The sequence below is a fragment of the Cherax quadricarinatus genome, chromosome 41 (genome assembly GCF_038502225.1).
Source record: "Cherax quadricarinatus isolate ZL_2023a chromosome 41, ASM3850222v1, whole genome shotgun sequence".
Taxonomy (NCBI): Eukaryota; Metazoa; Arthropoda; class Malacostraca; order Decapoda; family Parastacidae; genus Cherax; species Cherax quadricarinatus.
Window position 1 is genome coordinate 17,499,098 of NC_091332.1, and position 27,380 is coordinate 17,526,477.

The 27,380-nt window shown below is 44.7% G+C and overlaps 1 protein-coding gene across 3 annotated transcripts in view; it reads left to right on the plus strand.

The window, feature by feature from the left end:
- LOC128695917 (serine-rich adhesin for platelets-like) overlaps positions 1–27,380 on the plus strand; it is a 142,741-nt gene that overhangs the window by 84,440 nt on the left and 30,921 nt on the right. For all 3 annotated transcript variants that reach the window (XM_070093040.1, XM_070093039.1, XM_070093041.1), the window contains exon 3: positions 14,830–16,150. In XM_070093040.1, coding sequence (XP_069949141.1) covers positions 14,830–16,150 — 1,321 coding nt within the window. The remainder of the gene's footprint in view (positions 1–14,829; positions 16,151–27,380) is intronic.

The window sequence follows — 27,380 nt, forward strand, 5'->3', positions numbered from 1 at the left end:
GAAGCCTGTGACCACAGGCTAGAATATAGCTGATCAACTAGGCTGATCGGCTTTACCCTTATTGCTGTTAATAATAATAATCATAACTTTGAAACAAAAACGAGAACAAGAACAGCAACAAGAACAAGAAGACAACAAGCAGCAACAACAACAGCAAACACAACAGTAAAAGTAATAACAATAGGTGTAAAATAACACAAATATTAATAAGAAGATAGCTAATAAATGGAAAAAAAAAATATTGAGAATTAAAAAAAAAAAATCCCATAACTAGAACGTAACATCGCAACTCAATAAATAAATGTACCGCAAGCTTCCCCTGCCTGACCATCCCACTCACCCACCTACACCCCCAGCAAGCCCACTCACGTATTTACACACTCACCCACCTACACCCCCAGCAAGCCCACTCACGTATTTACACACTCACCCACCTACACCCCCAGCAAGCCCACTCACGTATTTACACACTCACACTCACCCACAAGCCCACTACATTTGCCCCACCCACTTACACCACCAGCAAGCCCACTCACGTATTTTCACACTCACCCACCTACACCCCCAGCAAGCCCACTCACGTATTTTCACACTCACCCACCTACACCCCCAGCAAGCCCACTCACGTATTTTCACACTCACCCACCTACACCCCCAGCAAGCCAACTCACGTATTTACACACTCACCCACCTACTCCCCCAGCAAGCCCACTCACGTATTTTCACACTCACCCACTTACACCCCCAGCAAGCCCACTCACGTATTTTCACACTCACCCACTTACACCCCAGCAAGCCCACTCACGTATTTACACACTCACCCACTTACACCCCAGCAAGCCCACTCAAGTATTTACACACTCACCCACCTACACCCCCAGCAAGCCCACTCACGTATTTACACACCCACCTACACCCCCAGCAAGCCCACTCACTTATTTACACCCACCCCACTTACACCCCAGCAAGCCCACTCACGTATTTACACCCTCACCCACATACACCCCAGCAAGCCCACTCACTTATTTACACCCACCCCACTTACACCCCAGCAAGCCCACTCAAGTATTTACACACTCACCCACCTACACCCCCAGTAAGCCCACTCACGTATTTACACACCCACCTACACCCCCAGCAAGCCCACTCACGTATTTACACACTCACCCACCTACACCCCCAGCAAGCCCACTCACGTATTTACACACTCACCCACTTACACCCCAGCAAGCCCACTCACGTATTTGCACACTCACCCACCTACACCCCCAGCAAGCCCACTCACGTATTTACACCCTCACCCACTTACACCCCAGCAAGCCCACTCACGTATTTACACACTCACCCACCTACACCCCCAGCAAGCCCACTCACGTATTTACACACTCACCCACTTACACCCCAGCAAGCCCACTCACGTATTTGCACACTCACCCACCTACACCCCCAGCAAGCCCACTCACGTATTTACACACTCACCCACTTACACCCCCAGCAAGCCGACTCACGTATTTACACACTCACCCACTTACACCCCCAGCAAGCCCACTCACGTATTTACACACTCACCCACTTACACCCCCAGCAAGCCCACTCACGTATTTACACACACCCACTTACACCCCAGCAAGCCCACTCACGTATTTACACACCCACCTACACCCCCAGCAAGCCCACTCACATTTACCCCCACCTACACCCCCAGCAGGCCCACTCACGTATTTACACACCCACCTACACCCCCAGCAAGCCCACTAATGTATTTACACACTCACCCACTTACACCCCCAGCAAGCATAATCACGTATTTACACACTCACCCACCTACACCCCCAGCAAGCCCACTCACGTATTTGCACACTCAACCACCTACACCCCCAGCAAGCCGACTCACGTATTTACACACTCACCCACTTACACCAGCAAGCCCACTCACGTATTTACACACTCACCCACTTACACCCCCAGCAAGCCCACTCACGTATTTATACACCCACCTACACCCCCAGCAAGCCCACTCACGTATTTACACACTCACCCACCTACACCCCCAGCAAGCCCACTCACGTATTTACACACCCACCTACATCCCCAGCAAGCCCACTCACGTATTTACACACTCACCCACCTACACCCCCAGCAAGCCCACTCACGTATTTACACACTCACCCACTTACACCCCCAGCAAGCATAATCACGTATTTACACACTCACCCACCTACACCCCCAGCAAGCCCACTCACGTATTTACACACTCACCCACCTACACCCCCAGCAAGCCCACTCACGTATTTACACACTCACCCACTTACACCCCAGCAAGCCCACTCACGTATTTGCACACTCACTCACCTACACCCCCAGCAAGCCCACTCGCGTATTTACACCCTCACCCACTTACATCCCAGCAAGCCCACTCACGTATTTACACACTCACCCACCTACACCCCCAGCAAGCCCACTCACGTATTTACACACTCACCCACCTACACCCCCAGCAAGCCCACTCACGTATTTACACACTCACCCACTTACACCCCAGCAAGCCCACTCACGTATTTGCACACTCACCCACCTACACCCCCAGCAAGCCCACTCACGTATTTACACACTCACCCACTTACACCCCCAGCAAGCCCACTCACGTATTTACACACTCACCCACTTACACCCCCAGCAAGCCCACTCACGTATTTACACACTCACCCACTTACACCCCCAGCAAGCCCACTCACGTATTTACACACTCACCCACTTACACCCCAGCAAGCCCACTCACGTATTTACACACCCACCTACACCCCCAGCAAGCCCACTCACGTATTTACACACTCACCCACCTACACCCCCAGCAGGCCCACTCACGTATTTACACACCCACCTACACCCCCAGCAAGCCCACTAATGTATTTACACACTCACCCACTTACACCCCCAGCAAGCCCACTCACGTATTTGCACACTCACCCACCTACACCCCCAGCAGGCCGACTCACGTATTTACACACTCACCCACTTACACCAGCAAGCCCACTCACGTATTTACACACTCACCCACTTACACCCCCAGCAAGCCCACTCACCCACCTACACCCCAGCAAGCCCACTGACGTATTTTCACAATCTCCCACCTACACCCTCAGCAAGCCCACTCACGTATTTACACACCCACCTACACCCCCAGCAAGCCCACTCACGTATTTACACACTCACCCACCTACACCCCCAGCAAGCCCACTCACATATTTACACACTCACCCACCTACACCCCCAGCAGGCCAACTCACGTATTTACACACTCACCCACCTACACCCCCAGCAAGCCCACTCACGTATTTGCACACTCACCCACCTACACCCCCAGCAAGCCCACTCACGTATTTACACACTCACCCACCTACACCCCCAGCAAGCCCACTCACGTATTTACACACTCACCCACCTACACCCCAGCAAGCCCACTCACGTATTTTCACACTCACCCACCTACACCCCCAGCAAGCCCACTCACGTATTTACACACTCACCCACCTACACCCCCAGCAAGCCCACTCACGTATTTACACACTCACCCACTTACACCCCCAGCAAGCCCACTCACGTATTTACACACTCACCCACCTACACCCCCAGCAAGCCCACTCACGTATTTAAACACTCACCCACTTACACCCCAGCAAGCCCACTCACGTATTTACACACCCACTTACACCCCAGCAAGCCTACTCAGGTATTTACACACTCACCCACCTACACCCCCAGCAAGCCCACTCACGTATTTACACACTCACCCACCTACACCCCAGCAAGCCCACTCACGTATTTACATACTCACCCACTTACACCCCAGCAAGCCCACTCACGTATTTACACACCCACTTACACCCCAGCAAGCCCACTCACGTATTTACACCCTCACCCACTTACACCCCAGCAAGCCCACTCACGTATTTACACACCCACCTACACCCCAGCAAACCCACTCACGTATTTACATACCCACCCACTTACACCCCAGCAAGCCCACTCAAGTATTTACATACTGACCCACTTACACCCCAGCAAGCCCACTCACGTATTTACACACCCACTTACACCCCAGCAAGCCCACTCACGTATTTACATACCCACCCACTTACACCCCAGCAAGCCCACTCACGTATTTACACACCCACTTACACCCCAGCAAGCCCACTCACGTATTTACACACTCACCCACTTACATCCCAGCAGCAAGCACACTCACCCACTCACGAGCAAGCCCACTCACGTATTACACACTCACCCACTTACGCCCCAGCAATCCCACTCACGTATTTACACACTCACCCACTTACACCCCAGCAAGTCCACTCACGTATTTACACCCTCACCCACTTACACCCCAGCAAGCCCACTCACGTATTTACACACTCACCCACTTACACCCCAGCAAGCCCACTCACGTATTTACACACCCACTTACACACCAGCAAGCCCACTCACGTATTTACACACCCACTTACACCCCAGCAAGCCCACTCACGTATTTACACCCTCACCCACTTACACCCCAGCAAGCCCACTCACGTATTTACCCACTCTCCCACTTACACCCCAGCAAGCCCACTCACGTATTTACACACTCACCCACTTACGCCCCAGCAAGCCCACTCACGTATTTACACACTCACCCACTTACACCCCAGCAAGCCCACTCACGTATTTACACCCTCACCCACTTACACCCCACCAAGCCCACTCACGTATTTACACACTCACCCACTTACACCCCAGAAAGCCCACTCACGTATTTACACACTCACCCACTTAAACCCCAGCAAGCCCACTCACGTATTTACACACCCACTTACACCACAGCAAGCCCACTCACGTATTTACACCCTCACCCACTTACACCCCAGCAAGCCCACTCACGTATTTACCCACTCACCCACTTACACCCCAGCAAGCCCACTCACGTATTTACACACTCACCCACTTACACCCCAGCAAGCCTACTCACGTATTTACACACTTACCCACTCACCCACTTACACCCCAGCAAGCCCACTCACGTATTTACACACTCACCACTTAAACCCCAGCAAGCCCACTCACGTATTTACACACTCACCCACTTACACCCCAGAAAGCCCACTCACGTATTTACACACTCACCCACTTAAACCCCAGCAAGCCCACTCACGTATTTACACACTTTTCCACTCACTCACTTACACCCCAGCAAGCCCACTCACGTATTTACACACTCACCCACTTACACCCCAGCAAGCCCACTCACGTATTTAAACACTTACCCACTCACCCACTTACACCCCAGCAAGCCCACTCACGTATTTACAGCCCTCACTCACTTACATCCCAGCAAGCCTATTCACGGATTTACACCCTCACCCACTTACACCCCAGCAAGCCCACTCACGTATTTACACACTCGCCCACTTACACCCCAGCAAGCCCAGTCATGTATTTACACACCCAGTCACCCACTTACACCCCAGCAAGCCCACTCACGTATTTACACCCTCAACCACTTACACCCCAGCAAGCCCACTCCCGTATTTACACCCTCACCCACTTTCACCTCAGCAAGCCCACTCACGTATTTACACCCTCACCCACTTACACCCCAGCAAGCCCACTCAAGTATTTACACACCCACTTACACCCCAGCAAGCCCACTCACGTATTTACACCCTCACCCACTTACACCCCAGCAAGCCCACTCACGTATTTGCACACTCACCCACTTACACCCCAGCAAGCCCACTCACGTATTTACACACTCACCCACTTACAACCCAGCAAGCCTACTCACGTATTTACACACTTACCCACCACACCCCATCAAGCCCACTCACGTATTTACACACTCACCCACTTACACCCCAGCAAGCCCACTCAAGTATTTACACACCCACTCACCCACTTACACCCCAGCAAGCCCACTCACGTATTTACACACTCACCCACTTACACCCCAGCAAGCCCACTCACGTATTTACACACTCACCCACTTACACCCCAGCAAGCCCACTCATGTATTTACACACTTACCCACTCACCCACTTGCACTCCAGCAATCCCACTCACGTACTTACACACACACCCACTTACACACAAGCAAGCCCACTCACGTATTTACACACTTACCCACTCACCCACTTACAACCCAGCAAGCCCACTCACGTATTTACACCCTCACCACTTACACCCCAGCAAGCCCACTCACGTATTTACAGCCCTCACCCACTTACATCTCAGCAAGCCCACTCACGTATTTACACACTTACCCACTCACCCACTTACGCCCCAGCAAGCCCACTCACGTATTTTCACACTTACCCACTCACCCACTTACGCCCCAGCAAGCCCACTCACGTATTGACACCCTCACCCACTTACACCCCAGCAAGCCCACTCACGTATTTACACCCTCACCCACTTACACCCCAGCAAGCCCACTCACGTATTTACAGCACTCACCCACTTACACCCCAGCAGCCACTCACGTATTTTTACCCTCACCCACTTACACCCTAGCAAGCCCACTCACGTATTTACACACTTACCCACTCACCCACTTACGCCCCAGCAAGCCCACTCACGTATTTACACCCTCACCCACTTACACCCCAGCAAGCCCACTCCCGTATTTACACCCTCACCCACTTACACCCCAGCAAGCCCACTCACGTATTTACACCCTCACCCACTTACACCCCAGCAAGTCCACTCACGCATTCACACCGTCACCCACTTATGCCCCAGCAAGCCCACTCACGTATTTACAACACTCACCCACTTACACCCCAGCAAGCCCACTCACGTATTTACACCCTCACCCACTTACACCCCAGCAAGCCCACTCACGTGTTTACACTCTCACCCACTTACACCCCAGCAAGCCCACTCACGTATTTACACCCTCACCCACTTACACCCCAGCAAGCCCACTCACGCATTTACACCCTCACCCACTTACACCCCAGCAAGCCCACTCACGTATATACACCCTCGCCCACTTACACCCCAGCAAGCCCACTCACGTATTTACACCCTCACCCACTCACCCACCCACTGAGTGGCTGGAAAGGATAAATACTTAATGCACTTTTCCACACACAAAAAAAATCGTGATGGCGTTTTTACAAGGTCAAGTGAGCGCTGGAGGTCTCACGGTGGCAAGGGCAGGAAACCTTCAAGGCTACACTCTGAAGCCTCGCAAGACCACTAGTACTTCTGTTAAGACCACTGGTACTTCTATCAAGACCACTGGTACTTCTATCAATATTACTGGTACTTCTATCAATATTACTGGTGCTTCTATCAATATTACTGGTGCTTCTATCAAGACCACTGGTACTTCTATCAATATTACTGGTACTTCTATCAATATTACTGGTGCTTCTATCAAGACCACTGGTACTTCTATCAATATTACTGGTACTTCTATCAATATTACTGGTGCTTCTATCAATATTACTGGTACTTCTATCAATATTACTGGTGCTTCTATCAATATTACTGGTGCTTCTATCAAGACCACTGGTACTTTTATCAATATTACTGGTACTTCTATCAATGTTACTGGTGCTTCTATCAATATTACTGGTGCTTCTATCAATATTACTGGTGCTTCTATCAAGACTACTGGTACTTCTATCAAGACTACTGGTGCTTCTATCAAGACCACTGGTACTTCTATCAAGACCACTGGTACTTCTATCAAGACCACTGGTACTTCTATCAAGACTACTGGTGCTTCTATCAAGACCACTGGTACTTCTATCAATATTACTGGTACTTCTATCAAGACCACTGGTACTTCTATCAAGACTACTGGTACTTTCATCAAGACCACTGGTACTTCTATCAATATTACTGGTACTTCTACCAAGACTACTGGTACTTCTATCAATATTACTGGTACTTCTATCAATATCACTGGTGCTTCTATCAAGACCACTGGTACTTCTATCAAGACTACTGGTACTTTCATCAAGACCACTGGTACTTCTATCAATATTACTGGTACTTCTACCAAGACTACTGGTACTTCTATCAATATTACTGGTACTTCTATCAATATTACTGGTGCTTCTATCAAGACCATTTGTGCTTCTATCAAGACCACTGGTGCTTCTATCAAGACCACTGGTACTTCTATCAAGACCACTAGTACTTCTATCAATATTACTGGTACTTCTATCAAGACTACTGGTACTTCTATCAAGACTACTAGTACTTCTATCAGACCACTCGTACTTCTATCAGACCACTGGTACTTCTATCAGACCACTGGTACTTCTATCAAGACTACCGGTATTTCTATCAAGACCGCTGGTACTTCTATCAAGACCACTGGTACTTCTATCAAGACTACTGGTACTTCTATCAAGACCACTGATTCTTCTATCAAGACCATTGGTGCTTCTATCAAGACCACTGGCACTTCTATCAAGACCACTGGTACTTCTATCAAGACCACGGGTACTTCTATCAAGACTACTGGTACTTTTATCAAGACCACTGGTACTTCTATCAATATTACTGGTACTTCTATCAAGACTACTGGTACTTCTATCAAGACTACTTGTACTTCTATCAGACCACTAGTACTTCTATCAGACCACTGGTACTTCTATCAGACCACTGGTACTTCTATCGAGACTACTGGTACTTCTATCAAGACAGCTGGTACTTCTATCAAGACCTTGCAGGTTGAAGGAGACTCGAACCTACGAACCTTAGCACTGCTTACGTTGTTCCAAGGTTCGTAGGTTCAAGTCTCCTTCAGCCAGAGATCAGTGTTTGTGTATATTTCACCTGCTCTTGCGAATTCCTTGCATTGTTAATATCTCTAGTAAGGCTGATGCATGCAGGGGATGAGATGAAAAGCTGTAAGCCTTCTCCCTGAAAGCTGGCTGCCTTGGATCAAAGTCTAGCGCAAGCTGGACTCCAAGGTATTGTCCAGTGTGGGTAGATTGTTAAAGCACTGCGTACCTTGTTCCAAGGTTCGTAGGTTCGTGTCTCCTTCAGCCAGAGATCAGTGTTTGTGTATATTTCGCCTGCTCTTGCGAATTCCTTGCATTGTTAATATCTCTAGTAAGGCTGAAGCATGCAGGGGATGAGATGAAAAGCTGTAAGCCTTCTCGAGTCTCCTTCAGCCAGAGATCAGTGTTAATATATATATATATACATATATATATATATATATATATATATATATATATATATATATATATATATATATATATATAAATATATATATATATATATATATATATATATATATATATATATATATATATATATATATATATATATATATATATATATGCAATAAGATCACAGTAAACAGGTGATTTCAGAATATGCAAAACAACCACTGTGAAAGAATAGAGAAATTCCAAGTGCTTTCGTGACTACTCACATTATCAAGGAACTATGAAAGTAAAGCATATACCTTATATACCTTCCTTGAATGCTTTACTTTCATAGTTCCTTGATAATGTGAGTAGCCACGAATGCGCTTGGAATTTCTCTATTCTTTCACAGTGGTTGTTTTGCATATTCTGAAATCACCTGTTTACTGTGATCTTATTGCATATATATATATATATATATATATATATATATATATATATATATATATATATATATATATATATATATATATATATATATATATATATATATAAGCAATAAGATCACAGTAATATATATATATATATATATATATATATATATATATATATATATATATATATATATATATATATATAAACACTGATCTCTGGCTGAAGGAGACTCGAGAAGGCTTACAGCTTTTCATCTCATCCCCTGCATGCTTCAGCCTTACTAGAGATATTAACAATGCAAGGAATTCGCAAGAGCAGGCGAAATATACACAAACACTGATCTCTGGCTGAAGGAGACTCGAACCTACGAACCTTGGAACAAGGTACGCAGTGCTAAGGTTCGTAGGTTCGATTCTCCTTCAGCCTGCAAGGTCTTGATAGAAGTACCAGCGGTCTGATAGAAGTACCAGCTGTCTTAATAGAAGTACCAGTAGTCTTGATATATATGAATATGTATATATATATATATATATATATATATATATATATATATATATATATATATATATATATATATATATATATATATATATATATATATAATACGAAAACTCAAGCGAACGAAATTTCTCCGTAAGAAAGTGATAAATTGAGAAAAAATGTGTAGAAGAAATTCAGGAGTAACTGGGATATTGACAAGGTGTAAATCTGCTCTGTGACGACAACTGCCAAGGTTAACAGTGGCCTTGCTTACACCCAAGTTCATAGTGTAAAGTCAAGGCGCTCTCTCTCTCTGATACACAAACACACACATATACAGTCATTCACGACAATGTACACCGTGTATGTCAGGCCCATATTGGAGTACGCAGCGTCAGTGTGAAACCCACACCTGGTCAAGCACATCACAGGTTTGGGTATGTTAAGGGTATGTCCTCTGAGAAAACGTTATGAGAACTCAACTTGATGACTCAAGAGTACAGGAGGATTAGAGGGGATATGATAACGGTCAAAATCCTGAGAAGACTTGGAAAGGTGAATAAGGACAGACTGTTCGAGAGGTGGGAAACAGGAGCACAAGGGCACAGCTTTAAGCTGAAAATTCATGTGAGTCATTGGATGTTGGGAAGTATTTCTTAAGCCTTAGAGTAGTCAGGTACTGAGGTGGTAACTGCCAGGTACAGAGGTGGTAGCTACCAGTTACTTAGGCGGTAACTACTAGTTACTTAGGCGGTAACTACCAGGTACTGAGGTGGATACTACCAGGTAATGAAGCATCAACTACCAGGTACCAAGGTGGTAACTACCAAGTACTGAGTGGTAACTACCAGGTACTGAGGTGGTAACTACCACGTACTGAGGTGGTTACTACCAGGTACTTAGGGGGTTACTACTAGGTGTGATACACACAAAGCAAAGAAACGGACGTGTGGAAACACCTGAAACATGGTACTGGCCACGTTTTGGTCCTGGAATTTCCTTCACTCCAATAAGAACATAAGAAAGAAGGAACGCTGCAGCAAGCCTACTGGCCCATGCGAGGCAGGTCCAGGTTTTTAATTTCTCTATTTGTCTGAGAACCATGTCACTAGTTACAACAATCGTCCATAGTTTATTATCGTCTTGCTCTTCATAATTTAGTATTTCTTGAATTTCGCTAGTATCTTCCTCAGCAAAAACTGAGAGGAAGTAAGTGTTGAAAATTTCACACATTTCTTTATCACTGTCAGTAATCTGGCCTGAGTTACCTTTAAGTGGGTCTATCTTGTCCCTAATCTTACATCTGTATACCTGAAAAACCCTTCTGGGTTAGTCTTCGAATCCCTTCCGACTTCAGCCTCATAATCCATTTTTGCTTTTCTTATTCCCTTATTTACTTCTCTCTTTAACTGAATATATTAATTTCTTCACTGCCCATCCCCTCTTCTGATATGCTATATATGCCTCTCTTTTGAAGTGAGATGTTTTAATATACTGTTTATCCATTTTGGATCATTTTGGTTAGATCTAATTTCCCTACTCGGAACATAAGCAATCTGAGCAGCTAGAACTATGCTCTGAAAAACGTTATATTGGCAACCATCACCACCTACCTGACCCATCTACCTGACTCGGGTCATTCCAGTTCAGCCCACCCAGGTAATTTCTCAGTCCCATGAAACTGGCCAAGCGAAAGTCTGGGACAGAGACTTGATTGTAGTTATTTGAGTAATTTCATGATATATTGAAAATAAGTGATTTGTGATTGCTTTCCCTAAGCTCATCATTAACCTCAAGATTATTAATTAGTGATTCTTTGTTGCAAGAAACAAGTCAAAAAGGTCTATCATAAACTGTTTTAAAAAAGCAATCCTGAACCGTATCAAGAAAGTCACTAGACTCAAGATTTCCTGTCACGAGCTGCAAGACACAGTGTATATATAGGCCGAGGCTCTTTTGAGGTAAAGGTATTCAGGTTATGGGTGAACGTAATGTAGAGGACTAATCGTTCCAATTGTGATAGACGCATCAAATCTGACACTTTGGATCTTCAGAGGAAGTTTTTGAGAAATATGTTTCCCAGTGAAAATTTTCAAAATAGTCGCCAGATTCAAGATGGCCGACTGACGTTAATAAATTTGTGTAATAGAGGAGGCCAGTTTCTTGATCAAAAGCCAGTGCTACGTTCACCATGCAGTTAGGAATGGAGGAAAAATGGTGAGGGAACAGGGAATATGCACTGGACTAACTTATATACCCAGTTCCTGAAGAATGCAAGCAAATTTGCAAATGTGTTTGCAAACGTCCATGCAGTGGAAAGTTCACTTGTTGCAAATCAAAGTTGTCATGCACACCAGTGTGTAGCTGTCCATGTGAAGTAGATGGCTAGTAAGACACAACTTAGTATGATTTTTCTTTTACCATATGTTTATACTGTATGTTTTCGTTGTACAGAGGCCGTCTTAAATTTTGAAGCCATCATGAAAATTTTAATTGGCCGATACCTTTTTCTGATAATACATCTTTCGGACAATATTTGTGTCAAATTTTATGTTCCACTGACATTTTGAACGAGTGTTCTGATTACCAGGTACAATAAGGCAGGTCAGGTATAAGTAGTTGTTAGGTCAAGTTAAGCTGAGGGAAGTGAGGTCACCTGGGCGCCGTGTCGCTGTCGAGTCGACATGAGCATGGTGACGTGATAATTATGTGGCCCAGTGTGGATGACACACTGCAATGACCCGATTTCTGCTCAGTAGTTTTAGAAAAAAATTGGAAGGTGTCTGAGCAACGACGTTTTCTCATTTCTGATTCTGTAGACATAATTTGGGCATTGTTCTAATTTACGAGGTGACCTTCACTGCTGCTTTGAACATCGTATCTGTTTATTACGCCAGATTTTTCCCTATCCATCGTCATACTTTACGATATGCTTCACCTTGTGGTTTGTAGTTTGTCTTCTTTGATTAGTAACTTTGTCTATGTGGTCTCTCCTCGCTGTTTTAATATTGCGTTAGTCATTGCTTTTTGTTATCTTCATAGTCGAGTGATAGTCACTTGCTGTTTGAGGGCGGGTTGTAGATTACTGACACTAATATTTTAGATCCCCAGATCATGAGTATGTCTACTGTGTAGTCACTGAGCTCGTGTATGTGTATTCCTTTCTGTTCCTGGAAATTGCACTAATTCCTACTTCCCGACTAACAGAGTTACCCCTCAGTTGCTCCTGCCTTCTATCCTTCCTTAGCACTTGATGCCCAACTTGGAATACTTCATTTGTTATTCCTTATGTTTATTTCGTTACTGTAAAGATTATGAAGTCTGGTGCTGTTTTTGGTATGTATTCGTTTAAGTTATTACCTTTGCTGACTATTCTATGTTTATTTGCTAAAATTTAACCTTCGTCTCTCACTATGTTCTGGTTGATAATGTCCTGAATTATGTTTCCTGCTAAGGGCTAGAGTGGTCGAGAAGGAAGGTGAATCACTGGTATCGTCGGACTCTACAATATTCTCGTACCTTAACGGAAAAGCAGAAGCGGTAGAAGCGGCCCATTTTTGTAACCGTAACCAGTGCCAGTATTGACAGAGCGGGCAGCAGAGGTTCTGCTTCTACCGGGCATGTAGAGAGAATAAAAGACCAATGGGCGGAGGTTAAGGGAAGTTATGAGGATGTCACTGGATGCTGTTGACTATAGGTGGCTCGGACTTGGAATTTAGGTAGTGGTAGGTTAAGTTTCGGAGGCAGCTTTTTAGTGCTGGGCTGGGAACAATACTGAATGTTTATGGATTGGCCCTAGGTCCTATGTTTATCTGGTGGGAGATGGCTTACCGTGTGTGTTTGTACTAACCCACATCTGGTCGCAGGGGTCGATTCACAACTCTTGGTCCCAAATGTGTGTGTGTGTGTATGTGTCCACGAACAAGAGCCGGATGTGATCAAGGTTGGCCAATTGGTTGCGAACTGAGTGACGCATCGTCCGTTGTTCAGTTTCCGTGAGTGAATGATTTGAGTGACGTAACTCTCCCACCCTGGAATACCGTGAGTTGTGGAGCAAGTCTACTTCCGTTGATTAAATTACCCTGATGTGTACGTGTGTGTGTGTGTGTGTCCCCTTGTGTGTGCACGCACATGTGTCTGCACGCATCCTCGGTTTTACAACCCATATTATGTCTACATGGTAACTTAAAGTTTGCCAGAATTTGCATTGAGCAGAGTGACAACATAATAAATTCATGATATAGATTCTGTACTTAAAAATCAATGTATATGAAAATACAGTAACTCACATTTTTACCTTATGTTACAACAAATTTCAAATAAGCTTCTGTTGTTATACACATCATTGTCGGTAACCTAAAGGTTATCAACTTTCTCCAACAAGTACGTAACAGTGTTAGGTAACGTGTGACCGTCTCATAGCGTGTACAAAAGTTCTTGTGAGTTACCTTGCCAGAGCAGCTTGCGTTAACAAGGTAGCCTGCAGGTCACTGGTAGAGCGTTATACTTACACCCAATCCCGAGTTTGTTTTCCAGGCTAGCAAGAGGAATGGGTTGATCTTACGTTTGCTGCCTTGTTCATCTAGCAGTAAATAAGCACCTTAGTGTTAGGTTACTGTAGTGGGTGGATATTGTGGTGTGACATTATACTTTCAGTTGGGCAGGCTTTGAAATTATATGAGTTAGAATTACAGCTTTTAACTTGTAAATTTAATTGTATAAGAAGTAACAAAGTTACTAATTCAAAATCTTTCTCCCACAGAGTCACCATTATATGAGTCCCTCATCTCGTACTTCTCAGAAGGGGAGGACATCTTGACCATTCCAGACACTGAGGGCGAGCATGAGTATCAACAGATCGAGGTGGTCGACACCATGCCCAAGAGTGACAAAAAAGCGCAGGGAGCAGCGTCCGCATTGTGTCAGGAATTTGGTTCTACGGAAGCCGAGAGTGACTCTACCGACTGTAAGCCGCCGCAGGAAGACCACCAGCAAGAGCAGCAGCAGCGACAACAGATAACGACAGCAAATAAGCTCCACACACTGGATGTTAAGCCTGAGAGACATCACAACAAAGAGACTGAAGTCAGTGACGATGTCACATGCAGCTGCCAGACTAGTGGTTCAGTGAGCCCGAAGAGTGATAATGATTCTGGCTCCTCCTCTCCCCCTCCTAAGACAGCAACAAAGAGCTCCACACAGTCACTTTCTTCTCATGAGAGTCACAAAAGTGCCATTTACATCATCCATGACTCGAGCAGCTCCCAGGAAGACAACACCTCTGCCATCACTGTCTCAGACACATACAACGAGATGAATCGACCGCCGACGGTCATCCATATTTCGAGTTCCAGCAAGTGTTCAGTTGATCAGATTAGTCCACACGGCAGCGAGAAGAATGTGAGTCGGAGAACTAGCGTTAAAAACAATAATCTGAACGTTTCCACAAATCAAAGTTCCTCTTCATCATCAAAATCCAACATAAAGACAACTTGCTCTGCCAAATCCAGCAGCGTGGAACCCGCGTACACTGCTCAGGTGATAACCCGAACCAAATTACCTGAGGTGACGTACCCACCGCTCACTATAGAGTTGCCAGAGACAAAACAAACTCCCTGTAGACCAGAGCAAACCACCTGCACTACGAAGAACAAATCTACTCAGGCTTCTCTTGACTCGGCGCCCCACATCATAACAACACTTGATCCACCTATCAAAACTGCAAGACCCCCGTCAAGACCTTACAAATCATCCTATAATTTCGCTACGGCGACACAATATTCCGAGGACCCACCACCCTTAGTTGTGAACTTCGATTCCGAGCATTCTGACAGTGACGATGTCGGAGGTGGAACTGACAGCGAAACAGACTCCATTGCAAGTACCTTTAACGACAGAAACTCATTTTATATGACGGAAGGGGACACCAGTTCTATATACTCGTCAATAGCGGAGATCTACTCAGTGCTGAGCACCGACCAGGATTCTCTGGTGTACGTGTACAGGCGACCACCAGACAGTAACAACCACCACTCGACCTACTCCACCCTCAGTTACCGGTTCCCCAGCTACGTCCTCGCAAGGTACAGTACACCATTTCTATCGTTTTCTTTCCTCAAGCCGCCGATTTATACGCTAAGCACATTACATCTAGCTTCGATGCCTTCTTTCTCTCTGTGTGTGAATGAATGACTATGAACAGACAATGGTAAAAAGATTGTCAGTAAAGAATATTTTATAAATACGACGTTTCACCCACTGGTGGCTTTATTAAGCACATGGAAAATATAAAAAACAGTATTGTAGATGAATGGTTCACAGAACCGACATGTTGATAAATTAGACACATGTGCAACTCTTGGGTATCTTATTAAGGAAACGTTTCGCCACACAGTGGCTTCATCAGTCCATACACAGGAGAAGCTCGAAGAATAGGAGGAGAATGAGGTAATCAGTCCCTCAACCTTGAGTCGATGTGGTCAGTCCATCAATCTTGAGTAGAATACGGCATACGGCATATGGTAGGAGAGGTGCAGCAGTCATAGGTGGTGTCACATTTGTCCAATGTGGAAGTAGGTCGTGCCCAAGGGTTAGGCAAGCGAAGGATTCCTAAGTATTAAGATCCCAAGAAGTTGCAGTGTCTGACAGGATTGTAGATGAATGGTTCAGAGAACCGACACGTTGATAAATTAGACACATGTGCAACTTGGGAATTCTTCGCTTGCCTAACCCTTGGGGACGACCTACTTCCACATTGGGCAAATTTGACACCACCTATGACTGCTGCACCTCTCCTGCCATACGGTTTATAAGCTCCTTCTCCGCTTATATACCGTATTCTACTCAAGATTGGTGGACTGACCACATCAACTCAAGGTTGAGGGACTGATTACCGGTAGGAGACATTCTCCACTAGGCCTAGTGTTCTTCGTTCTTATCCTGTGTATGGACTGATGAAGCCACTGTGTGGCGAAACGTTTCCTTGATTAAGATACCCAAGAGTTCCACATGTGTCTAATTTATCAAAAAAACAGTATTCTGGCGTCACCTGACCTCACCCATCGGCACTTACCTCCTCCAAATACTTTTATACCACTTTTTTTTATATATTTCATATTCCTGACAAAGTCAGTGACTGAAAAATCATATTAATTAAAAATTAATTTATTGAAAGTGTCTTCTTTCTTTCTAACTCTATACCAGATACAGCAACTAGTTCTGAGTTTTTATTCATTTATACAGAATTTTACACAATATTTTCTTCACAAGAATTCTGGAAACCAGCCATAAGAATTCAATAGAACCATGAAGTGAATTTAGTGTTCCAGCCAGAGGGTCAGTATTGACAATTTCCTTGTAAGGTTTGCATCAAGAATTCACACATGAAGGTATTTGTTCCTCCGCAACACACGACAGGAAGTTTACAACACGTGCATCAAACAACCGCTTGGGTAAAATGTCAAAAGGAAATGACATCATTGGGTTAATTCCTCAATGAGTTGTTTCGCTACTTCCTCCCCTTCCCCTCCCCTCGACCCTCCCCCTCCCCTCGACCCTCCCCCTCCCCTCAACCCTCCCCCTCCCCTCACCCCTCCCCCTCCCCTCAACCCTCCCCCTCCCATCAACCCTCCCCCTCCCCTCAACCCTCCCCCTCCCCTTCCTTCACAGCTTCCTCTCCCTCAGTCTCATTCACAGCCTCCCTCTCCAACAGCTATGTAACCTCCCCATTCCCAACATCCGCCACCAAACACCCCACACACCTCACACACCTCACAAACCCCACACACCCCATACACCCCACACACCCCACACACCCCACACACCCCACACACCCCACACTCCCCCACACACCTCACACACCCCCACACACCCCACACACAACACACCCCACACACACCACACACAACACACACCCCACACACCTCACACACCCCACACACCTCACACACCTCACACACCCCACACACAACACACACCCCACACACAACACACACACTACACACACCCCACACACAACACACCCCACACACCCCCACACACCCCCACACACCTCACACTCCCCCACACACCCCACACACCCCCACACACCCCACAAACCCCACACACCCCACACACCCCACACACCCCCACATCCTCACCTCTGCATAACCAAAGTTGCTGATCAGTGTAGATCTCTCTCATAAAAAGTTAGAACTTGGAACAACACTGTAGACTTGATGCTGTACACTGATGGTGATATAAAACTATATATACCCGCATGTCCGAGACACAAGAAACGATGGGGGGGGGGGATAGGGATAACCCAGGTAAACAGAATTAAAGAAAAAATGAATGAACAAAAGATAAGTGTGGAAAGGAACACATTGAAGTACGAATTATATATGAATGAAGACTGAGACTCTTGCACAATACCTGTGCACAAAGTCTCTTATTCTTCAACTTCTCGGTTTTCTAAACTATTTACATCACATATGAATGCCAGAGATTAATGAAATAACATGCAAAGGGGAGTGACTGATAGCACATTCAGAAGAGATAGAGAAAGTGAGGGATAAATGAAGGAAGAGAGGGATGAAGGACGAAGGGTAGAGGATAGAAATCAGAGTTTTGCTAACCAACTAGAGAAGACAACAAATGGATGAGATTGGTAATGGGGTGAAACGAAGAGGTATAACATGAACACTGAACCAGTGCAGACACTGAGACAGTGCAGACACTGAGACAGTGCAGACACTGAGACAGTGCAGACACTGAGACAGTGCAGACACTGAGACAGTGGGAAGATGAGAGACTAACAATAATGGTAGTGAATATAGCAAAATATATGACACCGACAAATAGTTACTACACGTGTGCAACAGTTAGTTATCTTTATTCCGAAACGATTCGCCCACACAGTAGGCTTCTTCAGTCGAATACAGAGGAGATGGCAGAAGCAGTGGAAGTGTAAAGATGATGTAATCAGTCCATCACCCTCGACGAAGTAGTTTTGAGGTGGTCAGTCCCTCAGGCTTTGCCGTCCAGGGTGATGGACTAATTACATCATTATTAATTACACCTCTACTGTTTCTGCTGTCTCCTCTGACTGAAAAAGCCCACTGTGTAGGCGAAATATTTTGGAATTCATATACCTAATTATTACACTTATCTTACTTAACTATTAGTGGCAGCTCTCAGTGTACGTGAATGAGAAGAAAATCCAAAAACAGTGTGAAGAGAGACACAAGAGATTTATTATTATTATTATTATTATTATTATTATTATTATTATTATTATTAGTATTAGTATTAGTATTAGTATTATATGAAGTGCAAAACCAGTTGGGGGCTTTCCTCATATGAGGTGAAGACTCGGTCCTTCGTTCACTAAAAGCGACTAGAGACTGGATTCTCACAAGAGCTGTGAACCACGTTAGCTACTTCGGGAGAGTCAAGAAGTTAACGAAGTTGTCAGTGTTACGAGGATATGAAGATCTGCAAGGAGCAAAATGCATCATCTGTAATTTTTATTTGGCAGAGATAATAATAATAATAATAATAATAATAATAATAATAATAATAATAATAATAATAATAATAATAATAATTCATGTTAAGAGCTAAAGCCATGAGGGTCGTTCAGGGCATGACGTAGTGGAGACTGATCCCCTCTTGGTAAACGCGAGAGAGACCCGCTTCCTATTTGTACTCGTGGAACTTGTGAGACAGAGTACTAGAAACTCTTCAAGAGCCAGAGTACTATAGAAAGTTGTTTCTGCAAAAAACAATAGGATGGCGGCGTATAAAGATGGGATGGAAGACGAAGATGGGATGAAGGAGGACAAAGACATGACAGGGCAGGATAGAAATGAGATGGAGGAGGACAAAGACTGGATGGAGGAGTAGAACGCCGAGAACTGAGGCACAGAAAGGAATACAAACACATGATACTAAGATAGAAACATTGGTGGAACCATAGACGAAATGGCCACCAGGACAGTCCTGCAGCCAACCTCTCCAGGTATGCTCCAGATATGGTCCAGATATGGTCCAGGTATGGTCCAGATATGGTCCAGGTATGGTCCAGGTATGGTCCAGGTATGCTCCAGGTATGCTCCAGGTATGGTCCAGGTATGGTCCAGGTATGGTAGGTATGGTCCAGGTATGGTCCAGGTATGGTCCAGGTATGGTCCAGATATGGTCCAGGTATGGTCCAGATATGGTCCAGGTATGGTCCAGGTATGGTCCAGGTATGCTCCAGGTATGCTCCAGGTATGCTCCAGGTATGCTCCAGGTATGCTCCAGGTATGCTCCAGGGCGGGTCGAAGATATTTAATAATTGTGAGAAATTGAGTGAGTTCGTTTTGCCGCTGCTTCAGAAACACGCTGAAAATTTTCTAGATTCCACTGGCGACTGATTTATATTCAGAGGAGAAACATCTAAGACATTTTGTCAGTTGACCAGACAGGGTGGTACAAAGATGGTACTAGAGTTGACCAGTCAGGGTGGTACGAAGATGGTACTAGAGTTGACCAGTCAGGGTGGTACGAAGATGATACTAGAGTTGACCAGTCAGGGTGGTACGAAGATGGTACTAGAGTTGACCAGTCAGGGTGGTACGAAGATGGTACTAGAGTTGACCAGTCAGGGTGGTACGAAGATGGTACTAGAGTTGTCCAGTCAGGGTGGTACGAAGATGGTACTAGAGTTGACCAGTCAGGGTGGTACGAAGATGGTACTAGAGTTGACCAGTCAGGGTGGTACGAAGATGGTACTAGAGTTGACCAGTCAGGGTGGTACAAAGATGGTACTAGAGTTGACCAGTCAGGGTGGTACGAAGATGGTACTAGAGTTGACCAGTCAGGGTGGTACGAAGATGGTACTAGAGTTGACCAGTCAGGGTGGTACGAAGATGGTACTAGAGTTGACCAGTCAGGGTGGTACGAAGATGGTACTAGAGTTGACCAGTCAGGGTGGTACAAAGATGGTACTAGAGTTGACCAGTCAGGGTGGTACGAAGATGGTACTAGAGTTGACCAGTCAGGGTGGTACGAAGATGGTACTAGAGTTGACCAGTCAGGGTGGTACGTAGATGGTACTAGAGTTGACCAGTCAGGGTGGTACGAAGATGGTACTAGAGTTGACCAGTCAGGGTGGTACGAAGATGGTACTAGAGTTGACCAGTCAGGGTGGTACGTAGATGGTACTAGAGTTGTCCAGTCAGGGTGGTACGTAGATGGTACTAGAGTTGTCGTCCAGTCAGGGTGGTGCGTAGATGGTACTAGAGTTGTCGTCCAGTCAGGGTGGTACGTAGATGGTACTAGAGTTGTCGTCCAGTCAGGGCGGGACACAGATGCAGGAAGCTGGCAGGACATGCAAATATAAATTCTCCCATCCTGCCATGACCCCTCCACCAATCCCACACTAATTTTCCTTTTCCTGCCCCAGTATTCCCTGCCAGATATACCACCCCATTTCCCCAGCAATCACTTTCCCCACCTTCACCCTCCCCATCTATATTTAGGACATCAAACCCCTATTTCCTGGCATTCTCGACAGTGGTGATTTCAAAGACAATTTTAGTAGGAAAAGCGTTTATTAAACGATATTTCACTTACAGTGGCTGTATTATACATTTCACTCTACCTACCAACCTCTACAAACCAAACTCTACCTAGCCTTAAGGATCAAGATCCTTCCTGCACACCCTCTCACATCTTGTGAACAAGAAAGGAGGAACACTGCAGTAGGCCTGTTGGCCCATACTAGGCAGGTCCTAGTATGGTCCTAGTATGGGCCCACTCACTTTATGTGAGTAAGATCAGGAATCTGTCCAGATCTCTTTATTGAGATTCCCGAAGGGAATATATTATGGCCCATCTTGAAGTAAGCAGCGCCAGTATGGAACCCACAACTGAAGAATCATGTTAAGAAAATAAGGAAAGTGCAGAAGTATGCATGAAGTATGCAATGTAAAGTCAGTACCTGACCAGCCAGGCTGTGGTTCGTACGTCAGTTTGCGTGCAGCCAGCAGTAACAGCCTGGTTGATCAGACCCTGATCCACCACGAGGCCTGGTCTCAGACCGAGCCGCGGGCGCGTTGACCCCCGAAACCCTCTCCAGGTATACTCCAGGTATAATGAGGCTGTTTCCTGTGTTAACGAGTATGAACTATGAAGACAGAACAACGAAATTGAATCTAACGACGATAGAGAACAGAAGAACTAGGAAAACCATGATAGCAACATAAAAAATTCTCGGAGGAATTGACAGGGTAGACAGGGACAAGATATTTTGAGAGGAGAGAAACGAGAACCTAGAGAACCAGCTGGAAGTTGACACACATAAGCCACAGGGATGTCAGGAAATATTTCTTTATACAGTGTAATTGGGAAATGGAATGACCCAGGTGAGGAAGTGATGGAGGCAGACTTCTTACAAACTTTTAAAAGCCTATGAGGTTAGGTAAGAGAATCTGAAGAACGGAAAGTTGAGAGGCGTTGCCAGGAGCTATGACACGACCATTGCTGCCATGTAAAGGTGAGTACATATAGGTTAGTATACATACATACAACAAGCCAAGTGTCTAACTGGTAACTAACATACATACATACTAGTAGCGACCAGTGAAGAGACGGGGCCAGGAACTATGACTCGACCCCTGCAACCACAATTACGTGAATACATACCGGAGTTATCGACCCTAAATTTTTTGCTTACGCCCTTCCCTCACACACCCTGACAGTTATTGTCTTACATTACTGGTGCCATTGTGGGAGGTGTCGCTGGTAGAGTCTAGTTCATTGTTTCAAACATGATGTAAAGTGCCATCATTACTGTCAATGGAATGCCTGATGTACGTGCCTTAGTTTGGTAAGGAAATTCATGAAGATTGAGACACTTATGCAGCATATGGGAATCTTTATTCAGGAAACGTTTCGCCACACAGTGGCTTCATCAGTCCAATACAAAGAGGAAGGCGTAAGGAGAGGAGTATGAGTATTGATGGGCTGAACACATTGACTCCAGGTTGAGGGACTGATTACCTCATACTCCTCCTCTCCTTACGCCTTCCTCTTTGTATTGGACTGATGAAGCCACTGTGTGGCGAAAAGTTTCCTGAATAAAGATTCCCATATGCTGCATAAGTGTCTCAATCTTCAACTTGTCGGTTTTTCAAACCATTCATCACAAGGAAATTCATGCTGGAGCAATCAAAGAAAAGTGTTAGTTGGAGGAAACAGCTAAGTGCTAGATGGAAAAGCTAAGAAAATGCCAGCTGGAGCAACCAAGGAAGTGCTAGCTGGAATAGCCAATAAAGTACCATCTGGAATAACAAATAAAGTACCAGCTAGAACAACCAAGGAAATACTAGCTGGAACAACTAATAAAGTATCAGCTGGAATAATTAAGGATGTACCATCTGGAACAGCCAATAAAGTACCAGCTGGAATAACAAATAAAGTACCAGCTGGAACAACCAATAAAGTACCAGCTGGAACAACCAACAAAGTACTAGCTGGAACAACCAATAAATTGCCAGCTGGAACAATCTAGGAAGTACCAGCTGGAACAGCCAATAAAGTACCAGCTGGAACAACCAATAAAGTACCAGCTGGAACAACCAATAAAGTACCAGCTGGAACAACCAATAAAGTACCAGCTGGAACAACCAATAAAGTACCAGCTGGAACAACCAATAAAGTACCAGCTGGAACAACCAATAAAGTACCAGCTGGAACAACCAATAAAGTACCAGCTGGAACAACCAATAAAGTACCAGTTGGAACAATCAAGGAAGTACCAGCTGGAACAGCCAATAAAGTACCAGCTGGAACAACCAACAAAGTACCAGCTGGAACAACAAATAAATTGCCAGCTGGAACAATCAAGGAAGTACCAGTTGGAACAGCCAATAAAGTACCAGCTGGAACATCTGCGCAATCCATTGTAGTACCCCACTTGTTACTTTTCCCAGTTCAAACATCTCTTACCGAACAATCACTCTCCGCTTCCTTTCCCTTGAGATACTTTATGATCCACTTGAGTATGTTCCCAGTTATTCATGTCTGTTTCTCAAGTTTTTGCCCCAGGGTCATTAGGGGTGCAGTATCAGATGCCTTCTTGCTGTCTAAAATAAATTGAATCCACTCAACCCTCTCTCTCCCGTCTTAATTCTGTTACTTTGCCGTAGATTTCTATGAGGTTGGTAAGATGAGGCTTGCCATCCCTGAACCCGTGCTGGTTATTGTTTTAAATCACTTCCCTCCAAATGCTCTACCGCTCTCCTGACTATCTTCTTCATTACCTTGCATGGTATGCATGCCAGTGAAACTGACCTGTAGTTAATGCCTACTGCCTATCTTCTTTCTTGAATATAGACACTGCATTAGCTATCTTCCAAATATCTGGCAGTTGTCCTGTGTACATCGACTTGCAGAACAAAGCTAATGGTTCGGTCAGTGCCTCTGCTCCTTCCCGCAGAAGCCATGGTGACGCTCCTAAAGTCCTGCTGCCTTTCATGTATCCACCTCCAGAATTTTTTTTTTACATCTTTCCATGTTGTGTGTATTACGTCCAGTACCTGTTGGTGTACTCTATCACCTGGACTTTCTGGCACTGTTCCCGTTTTCACTGAGAAAACCTCGATAAATAATATGTCCAGTACTTCGCAGACTTCCTTGTAATTTTTAATAAGCTCACCTCCTTTCTTCTTCAGCCAACTTACCTTATCTTTTACTCTGGTTTTTCTCCTGATGTGACTGTGGAGCAGTTTTGGTACAGACTTGGTCATGGTTGCTATGTCGTTCTCAGGTTGTCGCACAGGGTCTCGCCTCACCCTGGCTTGATTGTGTATAAGTATTGTGAAAACTGGTTCGTCGTTGTTTACAAAACTGTACATTGGCCTTCTGAATAAGGAATAAGACTTCAGACATCTTGAAGATGTTGTTGAAGGTCTTGAACACGTCTAACAGGGTGGGTCGAGGCCAGAGATGAGTTCTGTTGAATTGTTTCTGTCTCTGTCTCTCTATCTCTGTCTACCAATGTGTGTGTGTGTGTATGTGTGTGTGTTTGTGTGTGTGTATGTGTGTTTGTGTGTGTGTGTTTGTGTGTGTATGGTGCCGAATAGGTGAAACCGGTCATATAGCAAGAACTCATTTAAAATTAAAGTCTTTCTAAAATTTTAAAGATATATTTTTTTCATTTATGTTAATGTAAAAATTAATAATTTTGCACAAAAAGAACATTAGAAAATTTACCTAACCTTATTATAACAAGCGCAATTAAATTTAGCCTAACCCAACTAAACATAATTTAGATAAATTCACAATAATTTAATAATAAACAGACACTGAAATACATTTTTTTTCGTTAGGGTCAGAATGATTTTTGCGAAATCACTGCATACACAAATTTTCGCTTGCCTTATTTGGCAAGAAGAGCTTTGCCATTTAAGCCAAAAGCGCAAGTTTTACTTATTCGGCACGAGATATATATATATATATATATATATATATATATATATATATATATATATATATATATATATATATATATATATATATATATATATATGTTCGTAGTTTGGAAGTTAGGAGGAGGTGCGGGATTACCAAAACTGTTGTCCAGAGGGCTGAGGAAGGGTTGTTGAGGTGGTTCGGACATGTAGAGAGAATGGAGCGAAACAGAATGACTTCAAGAGTGTATCAGTCTGTAGTGGAAGGAAGGCGGGGTAGGGGTCGGCCTAGGAAAGGTTGGAGAGAGGGGGTAAAGGAGGTTTTGTGTGCGAGGGGCTTGGACTTCCAGCAGGCATGCGTGAGCGTGTTTGATAGGAGTGAATGGAGACAAATGGTTTTTAATACTTGACGTGCTGTTGGAGTGTGAGCAAAGTAACATTTATGAAGGGGTTCAGGGAAACCGGCAGGCCGGACTTGAGTCCTGGAGATGGGAAGTACAGTGCCTGCACTCTGAAGGAGGGGTGTTAATGTTGCAGTTTAAAAACTGTAGTGTAAAGCACCCTTCTGGCAAGACAGTGATGGAGTGAATGATGGTGAAAGTTTTTCTTTTTCGGGCCACCCTGCCTTGGTGGGAATCGGCCAGTGTGATAATAATAATATATATATATATATATATATATATATATATATATATATATATATATATATATATATATATATATATATATATATATATATATATATATATATATATATATATATATCCATTCTCTCTCTCTCTCTCTCTCTCTCTCTCTCTCTACTCCCATCCTCTCTCCCAGGCTTGTGAGGACCAAATTAAAACATCAGGTGAAAGGTTCAACCCTTCCGGTTATTGAAAAGTGAACAACAGTTGAATATAAAAATATAATATATCATCAGAGTTTCATTCTCGACAGGAAGTTAAGGAGCGGCTGGAACCATGAGTGGGGCGAGGCTCAACCTTCTCCCAGTCTGGAAACATTGTAGGCAGCAGGTGGAAAATACTGCCTTGGTGTGTAGGAAATGGCCCAGGGGCTGGAGGGGTTTGAATCGTTTCCTGACGAACAAGCAGAGCACCGCCCACACACTGACTATGAGTGATATACGTAAGGTCTTTCACGTGTACACACACACACACACCACACGCACACCACACACACTCACCAAGGCAGACAACATTGAGAGCTGAGAAACAAAAACTCTGGAGATCACAGTGGGTCGGTCTTAACATAATGAGGATCAAGAGAATGTAGCGGTGGTGGTGCATGTTTTCTATAACTGCCTCTCTGGACCTGTTGTGTGAGCTCTTCTTTCATATCCCAAGTTGTAACCAATGGGGGAAACGCTAGACCCCTACGGGACGTGCAGCGCCTAGAGAATGGAATGTAATGTAGTTTGATCTTAGCTCCAGTTCATTAGATGAAAATCCAGCATCAAGGTTACCCCCTTGTGAGATTTTTTTTTCATATTACTCCAAGACTTCTCTCTCTCTCTCTCTCTCTCTCTCTCTCTCTCTCTCTCTCTCTCTCTCTCTCTCTCTCTCTCTCTCTCTCTCTCTCTCTCTCTCTCTCTTAATATTTTTAACATTTCATATCTTGATCTATACTTTTTCTAATAATTTCGCCTCCAAAGTTGTCAGGTTCAAAACCTTCAACTTTTCTTCGAGTTCCTGCTCTTGCTTGATCAGATGAAGGCTCCAAGCAGGGGCTACATACTCGCTGATGGCCCGAACATGTGTTGCGCATAAAATTCTGAAGTTTTCTTCAAATTCCTGAATGCTATCCTCAAGTTTGCTAGCTGCCCAAAGGCTGCTGTAGATATACATCAGCCATTTTGGTGGGATAACTACAGACT